At 39.9% G+C, this 20,757-nt stretch overlaps 1 protein-coding gene across 2 annotated transcripts; it reads left to right on the forward strand.

The window, feature by feature from the left end:
* Positions 1-303: 303 nt before the first annotated feature.
* On the forward strand, positions 304-18,995 carry Jkamp (JNK1/MAPK8 associated membrane protein). 2 transcript variants are annotated; one of them, XM_051195976.1, is made up of 7 exons: positions 304-485; positions 2,897-2,988; positions 3,970-4,124; positions 5,197-5,403; positions 9,074-9,255; positions 13,313-13,389; positions 18,772-18,995. In XM_051195976.1, exons 1-7 carry the CDS (start codon positions 482-484, stop codon positions 18,988-18,990), a joined length of 936 nt encoding a protein of 311 aa, XP_051051933.1. In that variant the 5' UTR covers positions 304-481; the 3' UTR covers positions 18,991-18,995. The 2 variants fall into 2 exon arrangements, with proteins under 2 accessions (XP_051051933.1, XP_051051934.1); XM_051195977.1 differs by having other exon boundaries at positions 2,915-2,988.
* The last annotated feature ends 1,762 nt before the right edge of the window (positions 18,996-20,757 follow it).

Below are 20,757 nucleotides of genomic sequence, written 5' to 3' on the forward strand. Positions count from 1 at the left end.
GGGCGGGGCCTCAGCCTGGCTCACCCGACGGGGGCGGGGCTACTAAGCCTTATCTAGGAAACTGGGGTGTGACCTCAGGGTCCCGTCTAGGAGTCGCTCCAGGCGGTGTAGGTTAGACCGGGTTGGAGGCCGGACCTCGGTTCCTGCCCTGGCCCAGACGAAGCCCGATGGGTCTGGATCCGGAAAGGGTGGAGCCTCTGAGCTCAGACCCGGAAGCGACAGCGACGCTTCCGAACCTGGTCTAGGAGAATAGGCACCTGGGATCCTAGGCCGGATAGTCCGCAAAGTGCGTCTCAGCCTAGCGGAGAAGGCGGCGGTGGGGCGGGACTCGGAGCCTAATGTAGCCGGGGCGGGGTTCCACTGCGATCGATCTCCAGGCTAGCGGGAGGCGGCGAGGCGCGGAGCGCTGTGGCCCGGATGTTGGGGCGCTGCGTTCCAACCGGCTGAATCCCGGGCTTCTTTGGAGAACCTAGCGTGGCCAATGGGTAAGTGGTCGTTTAGGCTGCGGGGGGTTCTCTGTCTTCGCGTCTGCTGTTTTTCCACATTGTCGTCTCCGGCTCGCCTCCGGCCGACAGCTCTGACCTGGAGCGCAGCCTCCGTCCTTTGCTGAGCGGTGCTCCGGCTTTGACTTCTCCCGGGATTGGGACGGTCGGCTTCCGAATGGCTGGAGATGAGCGCGGGGCCGTGTGCAGAAGGAAGGGTCGAGGCTTTGTTGTGCTCTTCCTGTGTTATTTCGTTCATCCCTTTGTTTCTTGTCCAGGAGGGCGTTCCTGATGGTTGACTTTAGAATTAGAAGTGCGGGTATTAGTGAAGGGCAAAGAAGCAGAAGCAAATTGTCACATATGATTTTTCCCCGCAAATGTCAATTTTGTTTATTTGTTTTTTGTTGCCGTAGTTTTTCGAGACAACGTTTCTCTGTGTAGCCATGCATGTCCTGGAACTCGCTCTGTAGACCAGGCTGGCCTTGAAGGCAGAGATCCACCTGCCTCCCAAGTGCTTGCTGGGTTTAAAGGTGTGCACCACTACACCAGGCATCAAACGAAAATACACTAGAGCCCTTCGCAAGGGGCAAACGTTTGTAGAAAACAAAAAACAAGCTCAACATTTTAGCCATTCACAAAAGGCTGAGAAAGGTGATTGTACAGATTCTTGTTGTTAGGTACATGAGCTTTGTTTTTGTTTGTTGCACTGATTTTCAGGCCTTGGTTTTGAGATCTTTTAGATGCAAAGCCCTTTGAGAAGAGGCTTTCAGTGCCCTAACTTCTCAGAAAACCTGGAACAATTCATTTCATGTATTTATAGTTCATTACAATTCAGTTGTTGTAAAAAAAAAAAAAAAAAAAAAAAAAAGATGTCAAGGGGTGGAGATATGGCTCAGCGATTAAGAGCACTTGCTACTCGTCCTGACCACTGGGGTTTGATTTCCAGCACCCAACAGAGTCTCAGGACCCTCTGCAACTCCAATTTCCTAGGATCAGATATCCTTTTTCTGATCCAAGCAGGTACCTGGTGCTCAGATGTAAATGCAGGCAAAACACACATGACATAAAAACATAATACTATAATAATAACAAACAATATCCTAAAATAAGGAAGATGGGCAAATAAAGATGTCAAGTACTTGATAAAACTGAAAATATCAAACATGATATTTTAGACTGTTTTTCTGTTTTCCCTCAAAAAATGTAAGGACAAAACACCTCAAGTCTACAGGAATTTGAAGGGAGAAAGGCCCTTGTAACCAGAATCTCTGCATTGAGAATAATGGAAGATTTGAGGAAATTATTGTTCAGTGATAATAATAAAGTGTAAATTCCTACATAGGCCATTCCTACATTTGAACCATTTCATGGTATATGGCAGATTCTTAGAGTGAACAGTCACACTGCCATGGTCCTGTGAGGACCTTCATGGCCCTTGAGCAGCATACTGCATGTATGGTCATTGAGCAGGGAAGAGAACCGGGTGTTGTTGGTTCTAAAGATGCCTTCAGTAATTTCTCCTGGATAAGGTCCAGAATGATGTGGGGGTCCGCAGGGTTTTGTTTTTAAAAGAGCTGTTATTTATTTTCCCATATCTTTAAGAAATTAATTGCAAGGCAGTGGTTCTCTGGTAATTGTTCAGAAGCTCAGTGCTAGCATTGGTGAAATTTACCCCTGTCCTCAACAAAAATGATAAAACCTAGGATATTGCTTTTATGTGGGGTGAATTTTTCTTAAAGACCTACCTCTGTTCTGAAATTCTCTCCTTCCGCCTTTCTGTTAATGTATTCTGTTATGGACAAAGAATGTCTCTGTGTGTGACTAGTGTCCCAGCTGGGCAAAATGAAGAATATTGACCTGTCATTGATTTCTTTTAATTAATTTTTAAAATTATATGATATGCATGGCACTGGGGAGTGCCTGCAGAGCATGCACATGGAGGATGACAAATTCCTGGAGTCCTCCCCTTTTACCATGAGCTCTAGAAATCAAACTCCTCAGGTAGTTCAGGTTGCTTGTCAAGTGCTTTTACCAGAGCCCATCTCTTTGGCCCTCTATCAGTGATGTTTAAAAAAAAAAAAAAAAAAAGTGTATGACCTTATAATCAATGATACTGCAAAGTCTAGTGATAGGGACTGCTTCCTGGAACCGGCAAGATTCAGGGGTAGGTGCCTGGGGCTAGGATGAAGACCAATATGAGGCTCAGGGTGAACAGCAAAATGCAAGTATCATTTTCTGTAATGTCACAGTGTGAAACAGTGTGAAAGAATTTAAAAATAAATGCACCAAGACTTGTCTATTACATGTTTTTTAAGGGTGATTACATATTTCTGCCAATTAGTTCAGCTGTTATTAGGTTATTATTATTTATAATCACAAAAGATGTTACTATACTGGCATTTGTTTTTAAAAAGCTGTCGATATTCAACCAGCATGCCTTGGACTCTACTGTGGGAAGACCCTATTATTTAAAAACGGCTCAAATGAAATCTATGGAGAATGTGGGGTAAGTCCTATGTTAATATTATTTTATTTTAAGACCTATTTACTTTGGAAACCTTTTGCATGTAGAATTTTTTGTTTTAAATATATTCATTGAGTGTATAAGAATGTGGCATTAATAAGAGCCTTGTTTATATTGACATGTTGATAACTATATTAAATCTTCCTTGATAATCACAGATACTAAAATATTTTATAATGTCTAATTACTGTTTAATGATTTATCAAAGTGTTTTGTACAGTCAGTTAACATGACAACTCTAGAACACTTCTGCAATAATATTTATATGATGTTACTAACAAGGTTTTTTTTTTTTGTTTTTACTGAATAGTAGTTAGCTGTTTTAGCAATTAAATAGGAAGGGTCTTTATTGAGCATTTTGCAGACAGCACAGGTGATGTGGATCTCTTGAAGTGTTTTTCATTTTAGATTTCTTTTTATTCTGCTTACGGATTTTCTTTTTTAATTTCTAAAAGCTACAAATAAATACTAAACTGGTTAAAATAAAGTGGGATCCCTTATAGGACAATCCTAGAATACTGTTTATAAGGAGTAAGGTTTTTCCGCCCGCCGCCTGGTCTTGTCCCACCGCAGCGCCAGCCCCAATTAACACACTGAGACTCTGTATTTGGTATAATACTGTTGGCCAGGTACTAATTTCTTATCAGCTAGCTCTGTCTTAATTATTAACCCATTTCTATTAATCTCCACATGGTCTTATCTTACTGGAGAGAGAGCCCGCCGGTATTCTGCTCTCTCTGTCTTCCATCTTGACTCCTCCTTTCTCTTTCCTCTTCTTGTCTCCTAGTCCCTCCTGTCTTCCTTTCCTATTGGTCAACAGTGCTTTATTCATTAACCAGTATGAGAAACATATATACAGAATGACATCTCCCATCAACTGTTTGTGTGTAAGGCAGTGGGATCCCTTATAGGATGATCCTAGAGTACTGTTTGTGTATTAAGCAATGTTTTTACATGCTGTAGGTGTGCCCAAGAGGACAAAGAACAAATGCACAGAAATACTGCCAGCCTTGCACAGAATCCCCCGAACTTTATGACTGGCTGTATCTTGGATTTATGGCGATGCTTCCTCTTGTTCTACATTGGTTCTTCATTGAATGGTACTCGGGGAAAAAGAGGTAAACACATCCTGATTGTATCTGAATGGACCAGTGTTGATCACATGTTGTGATGCTGAGTACACAGTCGTCTGCCAGCCTACACCCTCAGCCTGACTGTCCTTTAGAAGAGCAATTACTCTTCACTTGTTTCAAAGGAGGCAACCTGATTTTCTTTTTTATTTCTACTGTTTTTTCTTGAAATGAGAAAGCCATGGTAGGACACATCTTAGTAAGTCTTAATGACACTCTGATAAAGAATATTACTTCTCAAAGATGATACTGAGTTTCTGCAAAAAATTGCTTAGGATCACAAGCTGTTACTGTTTTAGAACAAATACTTTGTAACTTAATTTAGTGCTAACGACCTGGTATAATTATTAGAGCTGACTAATGCACTGTTAATACATTTATTGAGCAGTGTATTTTATCTTTGGAAGATCGAAGGATGAGAGAGAGAAGTAGAGAAGATGGATAGGTACATGATGATACTATCAATCCATCTTAGAGATATAGGGAAATACTCTGTTGTCAACATCTAGAGTCACAAAGACTGGGAAGAGAAATTATGCTTAATAGAATCTAAAAGTCTTAAAAAGAAATGCTAAAACAGTTTTGGCATAAAAACGATGGAGGGATGGTAATGTGAGCTGAAGCGGTCGAGGTATGGCTTGTAAAGGAGGGAAGGTAATAATGACAGTGGGTGGAGGCCAGAATGAGGTTCCTGACAAGTGTGTGTGTGCCTGGTCCTTCTACAGGGATGGGGAGACAGATTCTTCCTTAGCTGTCTCTGCCTTTGTAGTTCTTTCCCTCTGCTCTTGTGAGTTTTTTCCTGCTTTGGTCTTTTTACTTTCTCCGAGCTCTTTTTGCTGCCTGGCACTGTGGAGGCAGACGTGAGTGTGGTATGGTTGAGAAATGAGAACTGAGAGTGGACTGACAAAGAGTCCTGGGAATGGAAGTTTTATGACATAATTCCAGAGCTGGTGGTAGAGAGCATGTGGTTTTCCACACATTTCTCCCCGTATTGTGGACCGTACGCCTGGCTGACCGAAGCATTGACATTGCTCTGGGATTGTGCTCCCTGTTTCTCCAGCTCCAGTGCGCTTTTCCAGCACATCACTGCGCTGTTTGAGTGCAGTATGGCAGCTATCATCACCTTGCTGGTGAGTGATCCAGTGGGCGTCCTTTACATCCGCTCCTGCCGAGTACTGATGCTTTCCGATTGGTACACGATGCTGTACAACCCGAGTCCAGATTATGTCACTACGGTGCACTGCACTCATGAAGCAGTCTACCCTCTGTAAGTATATAACCAAGACCTTTGAAAAAGAACGATTGTAGATTCCATTGATTTCCACAGATCAATTGTAAACTTCTGGTGCAGGAAGAGATAGTAGAAATTATTTTCTTCTCTGAAGGCATATAGTATATAGGAAGAAACATTATGTTTGTTTTTAAGACATGGTCTCACTAAGTCTCGTTATCTTGCCTTGGCCTCCTAAGTATTGGGATGCCAGGTATGTACTACCATGCTCAGAAAGTCAGAGAGAAAGACAGAGACAGAGGGAGACAGACAGAGAGAGAGAGAGAGAGAGAGAGTCTTGTGCTAGAGAATAAGCCCAGCACCTCTGGCATGCTAAGGCTCTACCACTAAACTGTATCATCAGCCCAGTACAACTTAGCGATAGAAGGGGGAGTATTTTTTTTTGATTTTAAAAACAATGCACACATAGATATTTATATGTTTTCTATGTTTCCTAGACTTTTTAAAAAGAGGTTATTCCTTTTGGGGATATACAATAGAGTTGCAATCTTTGACATACAGGAAGTAAATGTAGGCTCTGAAAACAAATAGAGCCTGGATTTAAATTGTAGGTAGATCTGTTACGCTAACATGAGTATGTTAACAATGCCATATGATTCCATGTTTTTCATTGGTAAATGGGAATGATACCTCCTAGGTTGCTGTGAGGATTAATTTACTCCATGTGTATTAGATGTTGTGTGTCCTGCAAATGCAGGTGTTCAGTAGTAACTGTCATTACTGTTTGAGTATTTGGGTTAGTGTTTCTTTCTTTTTTTTTTTCTTTTTTTTTTCTTGTGGTTTTGCAAATGAATGTAATCTTCATCAGGTTGCTATAGTTTATGTATATGAATGTATCTGCATGCCACAGCACGTGTGTGGAGGTCAGAGGACAACTTGCAGGAGTTAGTTTTCTCCCTCTATCATGTAGGTCCTAAGGATCAAACACAGGCCATGAGGTTTGGTAGCAAACATCTTTATGTCCTGAGCCATCTTGCCAGCCCAGGATGCTGTTTTCAAAAGGAAGTTCATAAGATTCTGTGCACTATAGCATGCTATTCCATTTTAGAGTTTCTTTAAATTATTGGCAAGTTGGTATATTTTTCTTGCTATGGGTAGAATAGAAAAGTTATTATTTATTTATTTTTTTTGGAGTAAACTTACTCAATTGGAACAAGTTTCTACTAAATAATGTGCTCCAGGAAATTAGTTTTGATTAGGTTTTTTGTTTTGTTTTGTTTTTCTAAAGGCTTTTGTTATCCTTTATTTTATATGTACAGATATTTGTCTACATGTATATATATATATATATATACTGTATGTGTGCCTGTTGCCCATGGAGACCAGAAAGGGGCATCAGACCCCCGAAACTAGAATTGCAGGTTGTTGTGAGCTGTTCTATGGGAGCTGGGAATCAAATCTGTGTCCTCTGCAAGACCAGCCAGTGCTCTTAACTGCTGAGCCATCTCTCCAGGCCCACAACCAATTTCTTAATAGTAAATTGTCAAACACATGGACACATGTGCACATAAAAAGTGATTCTCAAGTCCAGATATAGAAAAATGAAAATCACTTTTACTGCCAAGCTTTATGACCATCAAAGGGCATGCATCTGTATAACTGCATTTCATCAAAACTAATAATGTCCTCTGTTGACTTATTGAATCATAGAGCTGTAACCCTGCTTCAGTTATCTGTGGTTGTTTTGTTTTGTTTTGTTTTGTTATACACTATACTAAGAACTTGTAGAATTTGATTTTTTTTTTTTTTTTTTTAATTTTTTTGGCTTTTCGAGATAGGATTTCTCTATGTATCTCTGGCTGTCCTGGAATTCGCTCTGTAGACCAGGATAGCTTAGAACTCATGGAGATCTGCCTACCTCTGCCTCCAGAGTGTTGGGCTTAAAGGTGTGTGCCACCACCACCTGGCTGAATGTGATCTTTTTATATGTAGAAAACTTAAGAACAGAATGGAATATCATTTAACTAAGATATGTACTCATTTAAAATTAAATCTAGCTCATTTACTACTCGTCACATAAATGGTATTTATTATAAAAAATGTCAAATTTGACGGAAAATGGCAAATGGGTTCCCCAAGTCCTCTTTCTGTGCACATAACAGCTGCTCTTATTTTTAGTTCTGTTGTCTTTTAAAATTCGAATGATAATAAATAAATTAATGGGAATTGTAGAATTTCTTTAATTCAGGGTGGACATAACAAATACATGGGGTAGAGTTCAGATATGGCTATCCATGTCAGCTAAAAGTAATTGAGTTATAGGTGGTCATGTAAGAGACCACAAAGTTTGTTTTGGTCTGATGAAGTTAATTACATATTTCAGAATCTTCTCTGGGTGATTCAAGCTGTCGTACCTTCTCTTGTCCTGTCACTTTTGTTAGGGCGTAAATCAGTTGGAAGTGTTAATACACACACCATGACACATGTATACATAATAACAACGATTCTTTAGAAAAGATTTACCTTTATGTGTATTGATGTCTGTGTGAATGTATGCCGTGTGTGCGGGGGTGCCATAGAGGCTAGGAGAGGGTTCTAGGTTCCATAGAGGTGAGGTTACAGGTGGTTGTAAGATGCCTGGCATGGGTGCTGGGACTGAACTTGGGTCTTCTGCAAGAGCGTTCTATCATTTTAACTACTAGCCATCTCTCTGGTATAAGTAATCTTTATAAGTCAAATTCAAATCAAATCCATAGTTCAAACTGCTAACCTAAATTATGAAAAGTACATTTCTTTTTTGAAATGAAAAGTACCCCTTTTTTTGTTTGTTGTTTATTCTGGATGGTTTCTCTGATATATTTCTTCAAGTTAAACTTCTGGGTCTACAAGCATTTTGAGCTGGGAATGGCTCAGTGGGTGTAAGTGAGGACGTGGATTCAGATCCCTCATTGCTAATATAGAAAGCTGGGTGAAACGGCCTAAAATACCAGTTCAGGTAGGCTGAGACAGGAGGATGCCAGGGGCTCCATAACTATCCACTGTAGCCAGTCACTGAGCTCCAGGCTCAATTAGAGACCCTGTCTCAAAAAAATAGGGTAAACAAAAGATACCCACATGAACCTCTGGCCTTCACTGGTACGTGCATGGGCACACATGCCTGCACACAGACATGCGTAACTCCCCTCCCCTCCAGAGAAGTAAAAAGTTTTAAGGTAGATGAACATTGTAAAGATGGCTTTTAAATATGTATTTACTTTTGTTCTATGTGTAAGGGTGTTTTGCCTGCATGTGTCTGTACACCACATTTGTACCATGCCTGCTAAGGCTACAAGAAGGTGTCAGATCCCCTAGAGCTAGAGTTACAGAGGGTTGTGAGCTCCCTTGTGGATGCTGGGAACTGAACCCAGGTTCTTTGCAAAAGCAGCAAATACCCTTAAATGCTGAGCCTTCCCTCCAACACCATCTTTAGGATTTTTGAGGTATTTTTAAACAAACAAAAAAACTGTGTGTGTGTGTGTGAGAGAGAGAGAGAGAGAGAGAGAGAGAGAGAGAGAGAGAGAGAGATTCTTGTCCCCCCTTTCATCAATCTGAGTGTCTTAATGTGCAGACTTAGTAGCATTTTCAACCTTCTTTTCAGAACTTTGATTTAAGAACATCTAGGGTAGAAGTGTGTTAAACATAGCTCGGTCCATTCCTCCTTTTGCAGATACACCATCGTGTTTGTGTACTACGCCTTCTGCCTGGTGTTGATGATGCTGCTGCGGCCTCTCCTGGTGAAGAAGATTGCCTGTGGGCTGGGGAAGTCTGAGCGGTTCAAAAGCATTTATGCTGCACTTTACTTCTTCCCCATCCTGACTGTGCTGCAGGCGGTTGGTGGAGGCCTCTTGTGTAAGTATGATGAGTAGAAAGCCAGTGTTCTCATCCCAACTGACGTGATATACGGCTTTTTCTTTACAGTCATCCTTTAATCTTTGAAGGCAGGCCTTAGTGTCTTTGCTGAAACATAGTGCTATTAAAAACACAATGGAATAGAGTTTCTCAACAAGATGAGACTGAAGTTTGTAACTTAACTAGAAGATTTTAAAATTCTGAAATTCTGAGCATAAAAGTTTAAAAAGTACATATATATACATATATATATGTATGTGTGTATATATATATATATATGATAAAAATTTATGTTGGCAATAAGTATTGTTTTCTTAGATTTCTAAGGTCCCTTATAAAAATCTTTTATACATAGTTAAAAGAAAGTTTGTTAAGATAGCCATTCATTTAGCAACTCTTGAGATTGAATTGTGTCTCAGAACAAGATGTAAATCACCATTATAAGGCTCAAACATACCTCTAGGAGACAAAGCAGACCCCTTCCAGACAGCTGAGGAAACATTGGAGGGGATTTTTTAATACATTTCCATTTTCCAAAGCCATTGCACGTTCCGTAGTGTTTCTTCTAAGAAGTCTTCCAAGAAGCGGAGGAAAAGCTTTTTGGCCCAGGAGCGGGTAGGGGTGGGGATTATACGACTTGGTAATGTAATCTGGTTCCAGGTGAAAGTGAAACTGGAAGAAGAAATTGGAGGTTCTTGAGGGGTAGGAGTCCATTGAGGAAGGGAATTATGACAGCATGTGGTAGAAACAGTGGCAAGAACAGCTGAGAGCTCACATCTCAAACTGCAAGCAGGAAGCAGAGAGTCGAGGAGAAATGGCTTGAGTCCTTAAACTCCAGAGTCAGCCTCCAGTGACACACCTCCTCCCACAAGGCCACACCTCTTCAACTTCCCAAGTAGCACCATCGGCTGAACCAAACATTCAAACGTGAGCTGGTGGCAGACATTCTTATTCAATCTGCCCATAGGGACCTTACAAAGATTTAGGTAAAAGGGTGGCATGATCAGATTTCCATTTTAGAGAGATAACTTGCTAACACCATGCACTGTCAGAAAGAAAAGCTGGAGATCTGCTTGGAGATGCCTGCAGTAAACTGAGCCTGATGGACTAACCTAAACAGTGATGGATGCCAGGACTGCAGGGCCATTTCAATGTAGGGTTCACTAAAACAGGTAATAAAGTTAACACAAGGGTTGGGAATGAACTGAACATATAATAAAGGAACTTCTACGTGTTCACCATGTGCTCATCATGGGCAGCCATGATGAGTTGATGCCCACATATCTAGGTTATATTTGTGTCTTTGTTGACTGAGGATTGTCCCTCAACATCTTCCAGGATGCTCTAATAGAGCAAAATCTTGAAAATTTCCACAAAAGCATTGAGTGGAAGTGCCTTGAGCTTGTCTCTGAGCTTCCAAACAACAAAGAACCATAAGTGATTCTGCCAGGCATTCTCAGAATCAGAAGCTTGGAATCCCTGAAGAGTCCGCTAAGCAGTGGTCTCTCTCAGTCTGGAGATGACTTCTCTGTCAGCATGTGTCTTGCATGAAGGGAAATGAAGTCTGTACACTCTGGTGAGAGCAAAGAGGACCTGGCCAACTGCTCTTGAAAATTGTTTAAATCATGACTCATAGGCAAGTACTGGAGGTAGCAGCCAAGGAGTTTGATGGGAGGAGGCTGGCCTCCATGACCAAGGAGCATTGGGTTACTAGAGGAAGAGGAGGAAGAGGAAGGGAGCAAGGTGGAGTTTGAGAATGTCTGCACACTCATGGAAGATGATGTCTTGGGTAAAAAGGTTGAGGAAGTGATCGTCTCTGCTAGGCTTATGTCTTCATCCTGCTGTATTAGCAAGCACCTTCAGGCCAATGTGGAATAGATCATGAAGGACCGGGCACTTTGAGACAGCTGTTTGACAGCCAAAGGGCTGGACCCCATAGAAGGCTGAGGTTTACAATGATGTCAAAGGATGTCGCCCTGCTTTTTTTCTGGCTTCTTGCTTGAGGATTCCCAGATACTCTCCAGCCAAACCCATCCCCTGATCATGTGATGCCTGGCCACTCATGAAGATGAGGTGACAGCAGAGGACCCAGCATTGCTGTTCCTGGTGGTACCCCTGCTTGAGTATGATGAGAATGCATCATTTTACATGGAAGAAGATTGGGGTCTCCCTGGGAAGCCAGAGCCCTCCATATAGTTTCCTTACTGCTCCTGCAGAAGCCTTGCTGCCCTAGCCCACCTGGCTCCCCTGCTAATGTCTAGTGTTCTATTTCTTCTGTCCTTGTGTGTCTAAGTCAGGAAAACCTCCTCCCTCACCCAAAAGCAGGGTTGGGTGTTGTGTATTGTTTTTGTTTTGTTTTGTCCTGGAATTACACAAATTAAGAAATACAATTAAAAATAGTTGTCTAATTCCTTTAGCCTAACTTCTGGTGCTGCTATGTTGGAGCTCTTAGGAACTAGAAGAAAGAGGAAAGCTCTGGAAAATCAGAAATGGTTTGGAATATTAACTCTGGGAGACAGCCAGATAGTATTGCATCCTAAGTATTTTTACAATTTATGTGAAAGTATTTTTACAATTTATGTGAAAATTTTATAATAGTATATAAAGTATGACACTAGATCTGTTGGAGAAGCATTAGACTGAAAAATTTGCTAACAAGACTCTACTCATATTCAGAGGATCAAATTGTTGTAATTCATTTGCAGTCTCCTGCATTACTCACAGAGGGCTCATACCAAAATCATGATTTGGGGGGGAGGGAATAAGTTTTTTTTTTTGTTTTGTTTTTGTTTTTTTAAGCTATATCAAGTGTGAGCACAGTACATGGGTCAGATGGCCCAGGGAGGAAGGGTCTGGGAATGCTTGCGAAGTGGTCAGTAACACACTTCTGGCTTAGAATGTTCTTCAGCCAGTATTTCAGGTGTTATCTATATCTGACCCAGGTGCACAAGATCTCAGGTTACTTTACATCCTAGCACTTAAGGACCTCTCAGTCCTGTGCCTACCCAGATAGTAACTATCTGACCCTGGAAGTTGGAGCTCTCTTACCAAATCGTAACCACTTATGTTAGCAATGTTATTTAGGTGTACTTTAAGTGAGTGAGTTTTTTGTTTGGTTTTTGTTTTGAGGACACAATCACTATCATAAAAAGTTATAGATAATATCTCAGTTCTAAACTAAATTGATCAGGCCTATTGGTAATTGAGGCTTCTGGCTACTGCATCCACAATTAATGTTTTAACTTGTTCCAGAGTGCTTTGTAGAATAATTGCAAGTGTTATAAATTGAAGCTATTTTGAAGTAATCTTATAGAAATAACTCAGGGTATTTTTCTCAGTTTGCCTATTTTGTATGCTATACATTTAAACATAGTAGGAAAGGGGAAACTGTAATGTTTTGTAGGCAAAAGTTTTAAGATATTATTGCTATATTGTGTTTGAAATTAGGAATTTTCTAGAATTTTCCTAGGAATTTAGTATTAACTAAAAGTTTGATGACAAATAAACTTTTGCAAAGACTGTGAAAGCTGAGATACTCTTATGTGTGGTCTTCTCAACAAGATTCCCTTCCTGAAGCATGCAGCATAAAACTGAGTGTTCCCAGTTCTGTAGCTTGGTGTGTAGCTACTAGCAGCATTCTAGATATGTGGGAGAGCAGTTGACCCTTCACAATTAATCCTTCAGCTGGCTCAGAGCTCTTAGCTTCTCATAGGTGTGTGGTACAGTTACATCTTTAAGAGGTTAAAAAATTCAAAGACAATGTTTATTGTGTGAAAATTACATGAAACTCACAGTTTATTGTTCATGAAATTTTGTTGGGACAGAGGCCGAGCCACTCATTCACATGTGTTCTGTGCTGTTTGCATGCCTCATCTGTTGAATCGGGGAGTTGAGATGGAGACTGTGTGGCCCAGAAGGCAAAAAATATTTATAATCTCCCGCCTCAGGGTGATAGGGCTCAGGTCTCCGCAGTGGCTGAGAAGGAATTTAAGAGCTGTGTTATATCTGATGCTTTAATCTCTTAGTTTCTAATGCAATATCTATGTTTGTTTTCCAGATTATGCCTTCCCCTACATTATATTAGTGTTATCCTTGGTTACTCTGGCTGTGTACATGTCTGCTTCTGAAATAGAGGTAGGAAATTGGGTTTTCTTTGTTATGCAGCTTTAGGTTTTTCTTTTTTTCCTTTAAATAAATATTGATAATTGAATGTGATAATGCATATGATGTGGTAAGGATGCTCAGTGGTTCAGTGGTCCTTGGCTAATCGATGCCACTTGTACCTCCTTAGTTAATTTTCTGAGAGGTTATGTGGGCTGCATTGTATCTTTCCTTGGGAGATCAGGGAAGCAGTCAGTGCTCTTATCCAACAAGATGAAGAAAATAGTGTAACATAATTTACCCTGATAGAAGCAGATACGCAATTATCAACACATTAAAGTTCATTGATGCTATTTGAAAGACACACAGAAATGTTTTAGTACACACAGAACTGATTTTAAACTGCATTTTACTAGAAATGTCCATAATTATTCATTCCATACCAGCTGCATTTCTCTCTCAATCTCATGCTTGAGTTGGATGATTTTGCCCTGCAGTATCTTTTTTGTTGATTACATTGATACTAGTACTTTAGTTCTGATTGGCTTCTTGTGATAAACCTTTTGTATTTAGTATTGCCTTAGGGTTACTATTGTTGTGATGGAACACCATGACCAAAGCAACTTGGGGAGGAAAGGGTTTATTTGGCTTACACTTTCATATCACTGTTCATCATTGAAAGAAGGACAGGAACTCGAACAGGGCAGGAACCTGGAGGCAGGAGCTGATATAGAGGCCATGGAGGAGTGCTGCTTACTGGCTTACTCCCCATGGCTTGCTCAGCCTGCTTTCTTATAGAACTGAGGACCACCAGCCCAGGGATGATGGCAACACCACAGTGGGCTGGGTTCACCCCCATCAATTTAAGAAAGTGCCCTGTTACGAGTATTTCCCGCCAGCCTGGTCCCACTGCTGCGTCAGCCCCAAATAACTCACAGAGACGATATGTTAATTATAAAACTGTTGTCTGGTTACTAGTGTTTCTTATTGGCTAGCTCTGTCTTAAATATTAACTCATTTCTGTCAATCAAAGTGTTTCCACATGGTCTTATCTTAATGGAGACAAGATCCAGACCTCTTCCTCCTCTTCATCCCAGATTTTGACTCCTCCCTACTACATCTCCCAGAATCCTCCTTGCCTCCTAGTCCCACCTGTCTTGCTTTCCTATTTGCCAACAGTGCTTTATTCATTAACTGATAAGAGAAACATATTTACAGAATGACATCTCCCATCATCTCTTCTGTCAAAAATAAAAAGAAGGGCTTTAACTTTAACATAGTAAAATATATAACAAAACAGTTATCAAATAAGAACTATAGTTAACAATATTTTGTCCATTAACATTATCAGGAATTAAAGAAAATATTCTATCATGTATCCTATCTTTGAGGGTTTAAAGTCTTATATGTAGCTTATCTTTAATCCTAAGGAAAACTATAACCATAACTATCTGTCTTCAACTCCATCAAAGACCACAGAAGGATAATATATAAACTCTACAAATGATAGAACAACTCACTACCCAGATAATCATCCAAAGTTCTTCTGTAAATTGGGGCATCCATCTTCAGCCCATAGACCAAAGTAGGAAATTTCAAACAGTCTCACCTGTGTTGGCAGTTTGTCAGTCACTTTTCGCTGTGTCCTGCAGACTGTCTGGCAGACTCTTCCATGAAGCAGGAACTCTGTAGCAATGTCCATCTTGAATCAGCAGTCACTTTTCTGTAGGTCCTGCATGTCCAGTTTATACATTATAAAGTCAAACAGTCCAGAAGAGCAGTATCTTGCCATATTGGAAGCGAAGTCCATAATGAGTTTCTTCCATGTACATCTTTCTTTCTGATGCAGTTGGTGTTGCCAGGAGCAGTTGTGCCTCACTGTTCAGAAAAACCCTACCATTTTAAATGTATTATTCTGTAGGTCTTTGAAAGGTTTGAAGAATACCTATCCAATTGAAATATATCTCTGTATATCTATAAAAACCTAACAAACCTAACTATAAGTTTTGACTATTACAGGTAACTATCTGTAATCTGTACTAATTTATATATTACATTTTTAAATGAGCTATATAAACACAATACCTAAACAAGAGGAGAAGTATACACATCACAAAATTTACCTTAAATTTATGTCAATAAATGAAAATCCATTTCAAAACAAAGTATTCATTTCTATACCATAATCCCTTTTTTACCTTTAAAAGAGATTGGTTGTGATCATTAACCATTTATAACCAACTCCATTTAGATGAAAACAAACATTTATAAACAATATTTGGGAATTTGGGCGTCGTTTTTTCCAAACTGCTTCCTGCTGGATGGTGATGCCGTAATACCATGGGAATCCTAAGAAGATTGCAGATATCCTGGCTGTAGTCTGCAAGGCTGCATTGTCCCAGCTGTTTTGAATGTTGAGCCACCTGGGACACTGTTTCAGTGGTCTTGCTTTATCAAACCATGTTAGTCTGGAAGGAATCCACAGCTCTGCTCCCCCACCTCCCACCCCCCACTCCCAGAAACAAAAATAGAAATTCTTTTCCCCAGTAATCTGTCCTTAGACTTAAATTTTGAAGTCAAAGCATTTTTAAAATATATGTGTTGGATTAATTTAAGAGCATTGATAATCAAATGTATTTTAGCACCTGTAGCTCTTTCTTTAGCAAACAAACAATTTAAAGACAGCATTATAGTTACAGTATCCAGACTCTGTGTGTTTTCTCTATTTGTTTTATTTTTTTATTTTCTGAGTTTCACAGGTTTCTCTGTGAGCTTTTTTTTTTTTTTTTTTTTTTTTTTTTTTTTTTTTTTTTTTTTTTTTTGCCACAAGTCATTTATCTGCTAAACAGCATTGTAAAATTAAAGCAGCAGCTGTTTTAGCTGCCGTCTATCCACGATGATGGGGTACGCTTACCGCCAGCAGTGAGAGCTGTGCTCACTGCCTTGGTGTATGCTGCCGTCAAGCGGCATGTTGCTGGCTTGGAGATGTGGTCACTGCCACTGCCAGCTGTTGTACACACTATTTAGTTGTTAGCAGGGCCTCTTAAAAGTGCCCTGCAGTTTTTTCTGCTTATGCCGAGTCAGGAAATCTCCCTTAAAGGAGCAGTGCAAGTCTTTGCTTGTGTCTAGCAAAACAGAGCCTGCCTGAGAAAAATGCTACTACCAGGAAGGCTTGCTTGTCTCTGTTCTTTTGTTTTTAAAATCCTTTTTAAAGATTTTGTTAAGTTTTAAGTGGAAGTTGTTAGTATCCATGTTGCAGGCACCATTTTGTTACAAGTCTTTCTGGACAGCCTGGTCCCTGAGCCTCGTCAGCACCAAATAAACTGGCAGAGACATAATTCAAATAATTATGAAACTGTTGGCTGGTTACCAGTGTTTCTCATTGGCTAGCTCTGTCTTAAATATTAACTCATTTCTATCAATCTAAGTGTTTTCACATGGTCTTATCATACCAAAGAGAGGGTCGGGACCTCTTATTCCTCTTCATCCTACATTTCAACTCCTCCCTCCTACATCTCCCAGAATCCTCATTGCATCTTACTTCCACCTGTCTTGCCTTCCTATTTGCCAACAGTGCTTATTCATTAACCAATAAGAGAAACCTATTTACAGAATGATATCTCCCATCAATGCCCTAAGCTGGATATGACTCTAGCTTATGTCAAGTTGACATAAAACTAGGCACCTTAGTTTTAAAAAATTTTACATTGTATATGTTGCTTTGATTTTGTTATAGTATATTTAAATTATTTTATTAAAACCTTTTGTTTATGTGCCCAAAAGCCTCCGTGTATGTGTGGAGGGTGGTTCAGTTCTCTTCTTCTACACTTTGCGTCCTGGTTTTTGAACTCAAGTTGTTGGGCTTGGTGGCAACTGCCTTCACCTGCTGAACCATCTTCAGCCCAATTATGTTTTCATTTTTGGTCAAAAATATGTATTTTGATTTGTTGGTAGGTAGGTTGTTATTGTAAAGTAGAACAGCCTGCCATCACATTTTTAAATACTTTATTTTTGAGGAACTAAGGTATTCTCGGTTTACAGTATGAGCAGTAAATAAGAAAAAAAATCATATGTTTGACATTCTAACTAAGACAGATGTATTCATAAAAGTTTTAATCAATGTTTTGTACATCTCTTGTAAATGTCTTTCCAATTATGTGGCTTTCAGATTCTAACTATCTTAAGACAACACCTTTACATGATTTCCATCAAGTACCTTCACAGCTCTGATTACAAAGCTCTGTCACAAACAGAACTCCCAAGAATTTAAGAGCCAAATTCATAGACCCTTCCATGCTGTACTGAGCATCTGCTGCTCACAGCAGTCAACATGTGCGTTTTCTCAAATTTCTTATGTTGAAAAGGACACTAGAGAAAACAAGCTGACTCTTTTAAGAGATGGTTATTGGTGTCTCTCTTTCTAATGCATGGTGACTATGTGAGATGAGGCCGTACCTGAAACTCATAGTGGCTTTAGGTAGAGATGATAATGGAGGAATTGAATGGAATGATTTGATGGTGATTACTCAGCTTGCCTGGTTTGTAGACCAGCCTCATTTTTCCTTTGTAATCTTTAATCAGCATTGCAATTGGATTAATCAGAGAAGACAGGAAATTAATTTTGACTTTCATCAGCCAGGAAAATATCAAGTGATGTTGGAATATTTGAATACAATATGCAAGTTTATGAATGAGCAATGCTCTTTGAGAGCATCTAGTAACTCCTTCGATTGTCTGTCTTCATGCGTCTGCTCTATAAGATGTTTGTATCCTTCAGTTAGCTCTGTTCTCAGGAGTTGAGTGTGGTACTCTGAGCCCAGAGAAAGACATGCCCAGTCTAGGTGAGCCTATGATTCATTTAACTGAAAGAAACAGATGAAGAATAACCCACTGCAAATTCCCTATTACTGTGTTTATTAGCGCATTTAGATGTTACTTTTATATTGATTTGACCCTTTGAGTTTCTCCATGTTATCACAAGGCACTGAAGGTGGAAAGAAATCAGATAATTTTAGTGAGTTATTTCTGTTACCTTGAGTGCATTCAGAGGGAAGATACTGGAAACGTGGGAGACATGAAGGTGAAGTTTATGGGGCTGCAGTGGACATGGGTGTGGAGAGCATACACTGTGGACTTGCTCTTGCAGTTCATGTCTTTGCAAAAAAGCTCATGTTCCCCAAGGGAATGGTGTTGTAGGCGAAGACCAAGAGATGGGCTCTAAGCTAAGTGTGGCTGTTGAAGGCCTTTGTGACCATCTGGACAGTGTGGTGGCTAGCCTGGGTCAATGGGGCAGTTCTTAAGTCCTTTTTAGCTGAAGCATTCAGAGTCCTGGGCCATGAGTGTACGTGAAGACCAGTGGTCTAGCAGAGTTGTACTAATCTGTGTTTCTCTTCTTTCTCATACATGGTCACACAGAACTGCTATGATCTTCTGGTCAGGAAGAAAAGACTCATTGTCCTCTTCAGCCACTGGCTGCTGCACGCCTATGGGATAGTCTCCATCTCAAGAGCAGACAGGCTTGAACACGACCTACCACTTTTGGCTTTGGTACCTACACCAGCGCTGTTTTATTTGTTCACTGCAAAATTTACTGAACCATCACGGATACTCTCAGAAGGGGCCAATGGACACTGAAAAAAAAAAAAAAAAAAAAAAAAAAAAACAGAAAAAAACAAACAAAAACCCTAAAAAGTATTCTTAATAAAAGAAAGTAAAGAGGAAATAAAATGTATTAATAGTGTTCTGTCATACATGGGAACAAGATGGTCTGGATATCTCAATGCTTGTTTTTTATCTTTTGCTTTAATAGACCTTGTGGTTAGACTTGGAAATGGCACAGCATCATGGTACTGTGCAATCCATATATTATCTGTCATACTGGCAGTCCGAACAGCCATGTTGCTGTGCTTTTTGTGAATACCTTTTATCATGGTTACTCCTGCTTGCAAGCTGTGCATTTGGCTTTCACCTATAAGGAATTATAGGTGGGGTGTGAGGGCAATTACAGAAACAAAGATGTCTTTGTCAATATCTATTTATTTTCACCAATAACAGTATTTTAGCACTATTACAAAAATAAAGCATAATTTATATAATGAGCTCTTTGTTTATATATAGACAGTTTGGTTGAAGATGTGTCCAGATTACTGCTCCTGTAAAGAGGAAAACAATAAAGAGTTTGACTGTAAAATAACTCAGTGTTCTGACAATTGTCTTTTTTGCCACAGTGAGTAGGAAAGTAATTAAAAATGTAAAGTATTAAGCTTAATATCACTGTTGTCTACTGAATAAATGCACATACTCCCATCCTCTCGTATTTTATTTCTTAAAACAAAATTCACATGCCACATTTTATTGATTCAGAGACTATTGATTCATGGCATTTCTGAGTCAGGATCTTGTAACTAGAAGTATCTGGGATAGAATGAAATACAGGAATATAGAGACTGTTCCCCTGTGGCTGGTTTTGGATAGGTAAGCTGTCCTGTTCAAACTCTGAAGACTTTGACAGACTCTTGTCACAGCCATGGAAACAAATAAAAATGTTGACACTTAGTCTAATAATCTGGCCATGTGTATTCATGTGTAGTGTTTGAAATGTTACTCACTGGTTCTGCTCCATGGCAACTTTGAAGACTTATGTTAATGCTGCAAAATATGACTGTAGGTGTACTTACATTGCCTGTGGTTCTCTAGGTTGTTTCCTTATGTCATTTGCTGTTCCGGATTAAGGCGTTTCTCCTAGCGTTCCTCTTAGCACTGATGGCTGATGGAAAATGGACCTTTTTTTTATTCTTTTTAATATTTTCTGTAAGAAAAAAAAATTTCAACTCTATTTGTATCCTGCATAGGTTTTGTGGTTATTAATGTCCACTAAAATCCTGAGTTGTTCCAAGAATCCTTACGTGGCTAATTACATAATCTGTACCTGAGAAATGATGGGTCGGATTATCAGTGCCACTTCTGGGCCCATTGCATTGAAAACTGTTTTTAGCAGTTACCTTCCTGTGTCCCATTCTAGCAAAAAAAGTATATGTAAAAGGAGGACTCATTAAAAAAGAAATATTACAATTCTCCAAAGGCAGAGATTGTTAGGGATATTTAATATCTGCATTTTACAGTCTGCTCTTGTAGAAACAATGTATCGATATCATAGCCACTTTGCTCATGTTTAGTAAATAGTTTGACTGCTCAATGGAGCCATGTAGAGATTTAAAAAACAATATGCCTGACCTCACCCCTGGATACGCCCGTTGAACTGGGCTGGGATGCAGCCTCAAGGTGAATTTATCCTTCAGACTTCCTTGTGGAAATGTTTGAGAGCTACTGACCAGGCTGGCCTTGAATTCACAGTGATCCGCCTGCTAAGTGCCCGGATTAAAGGCGTGTGCTGCCACCGCC

Source organism: Phodopus roborovskii, unplaced genomic scaffold, assembly GCF_943737965.1.
Source record: "Phodopus roborovskii unplaced genomic scaffold, PHOROB, whole genome shotgun sequence".
NCBI lineage: Eukaryota > Metazoa > Chordata > Mammalia > Rodentia > Cricetidae > Phodopus > Phodopus roborovskii.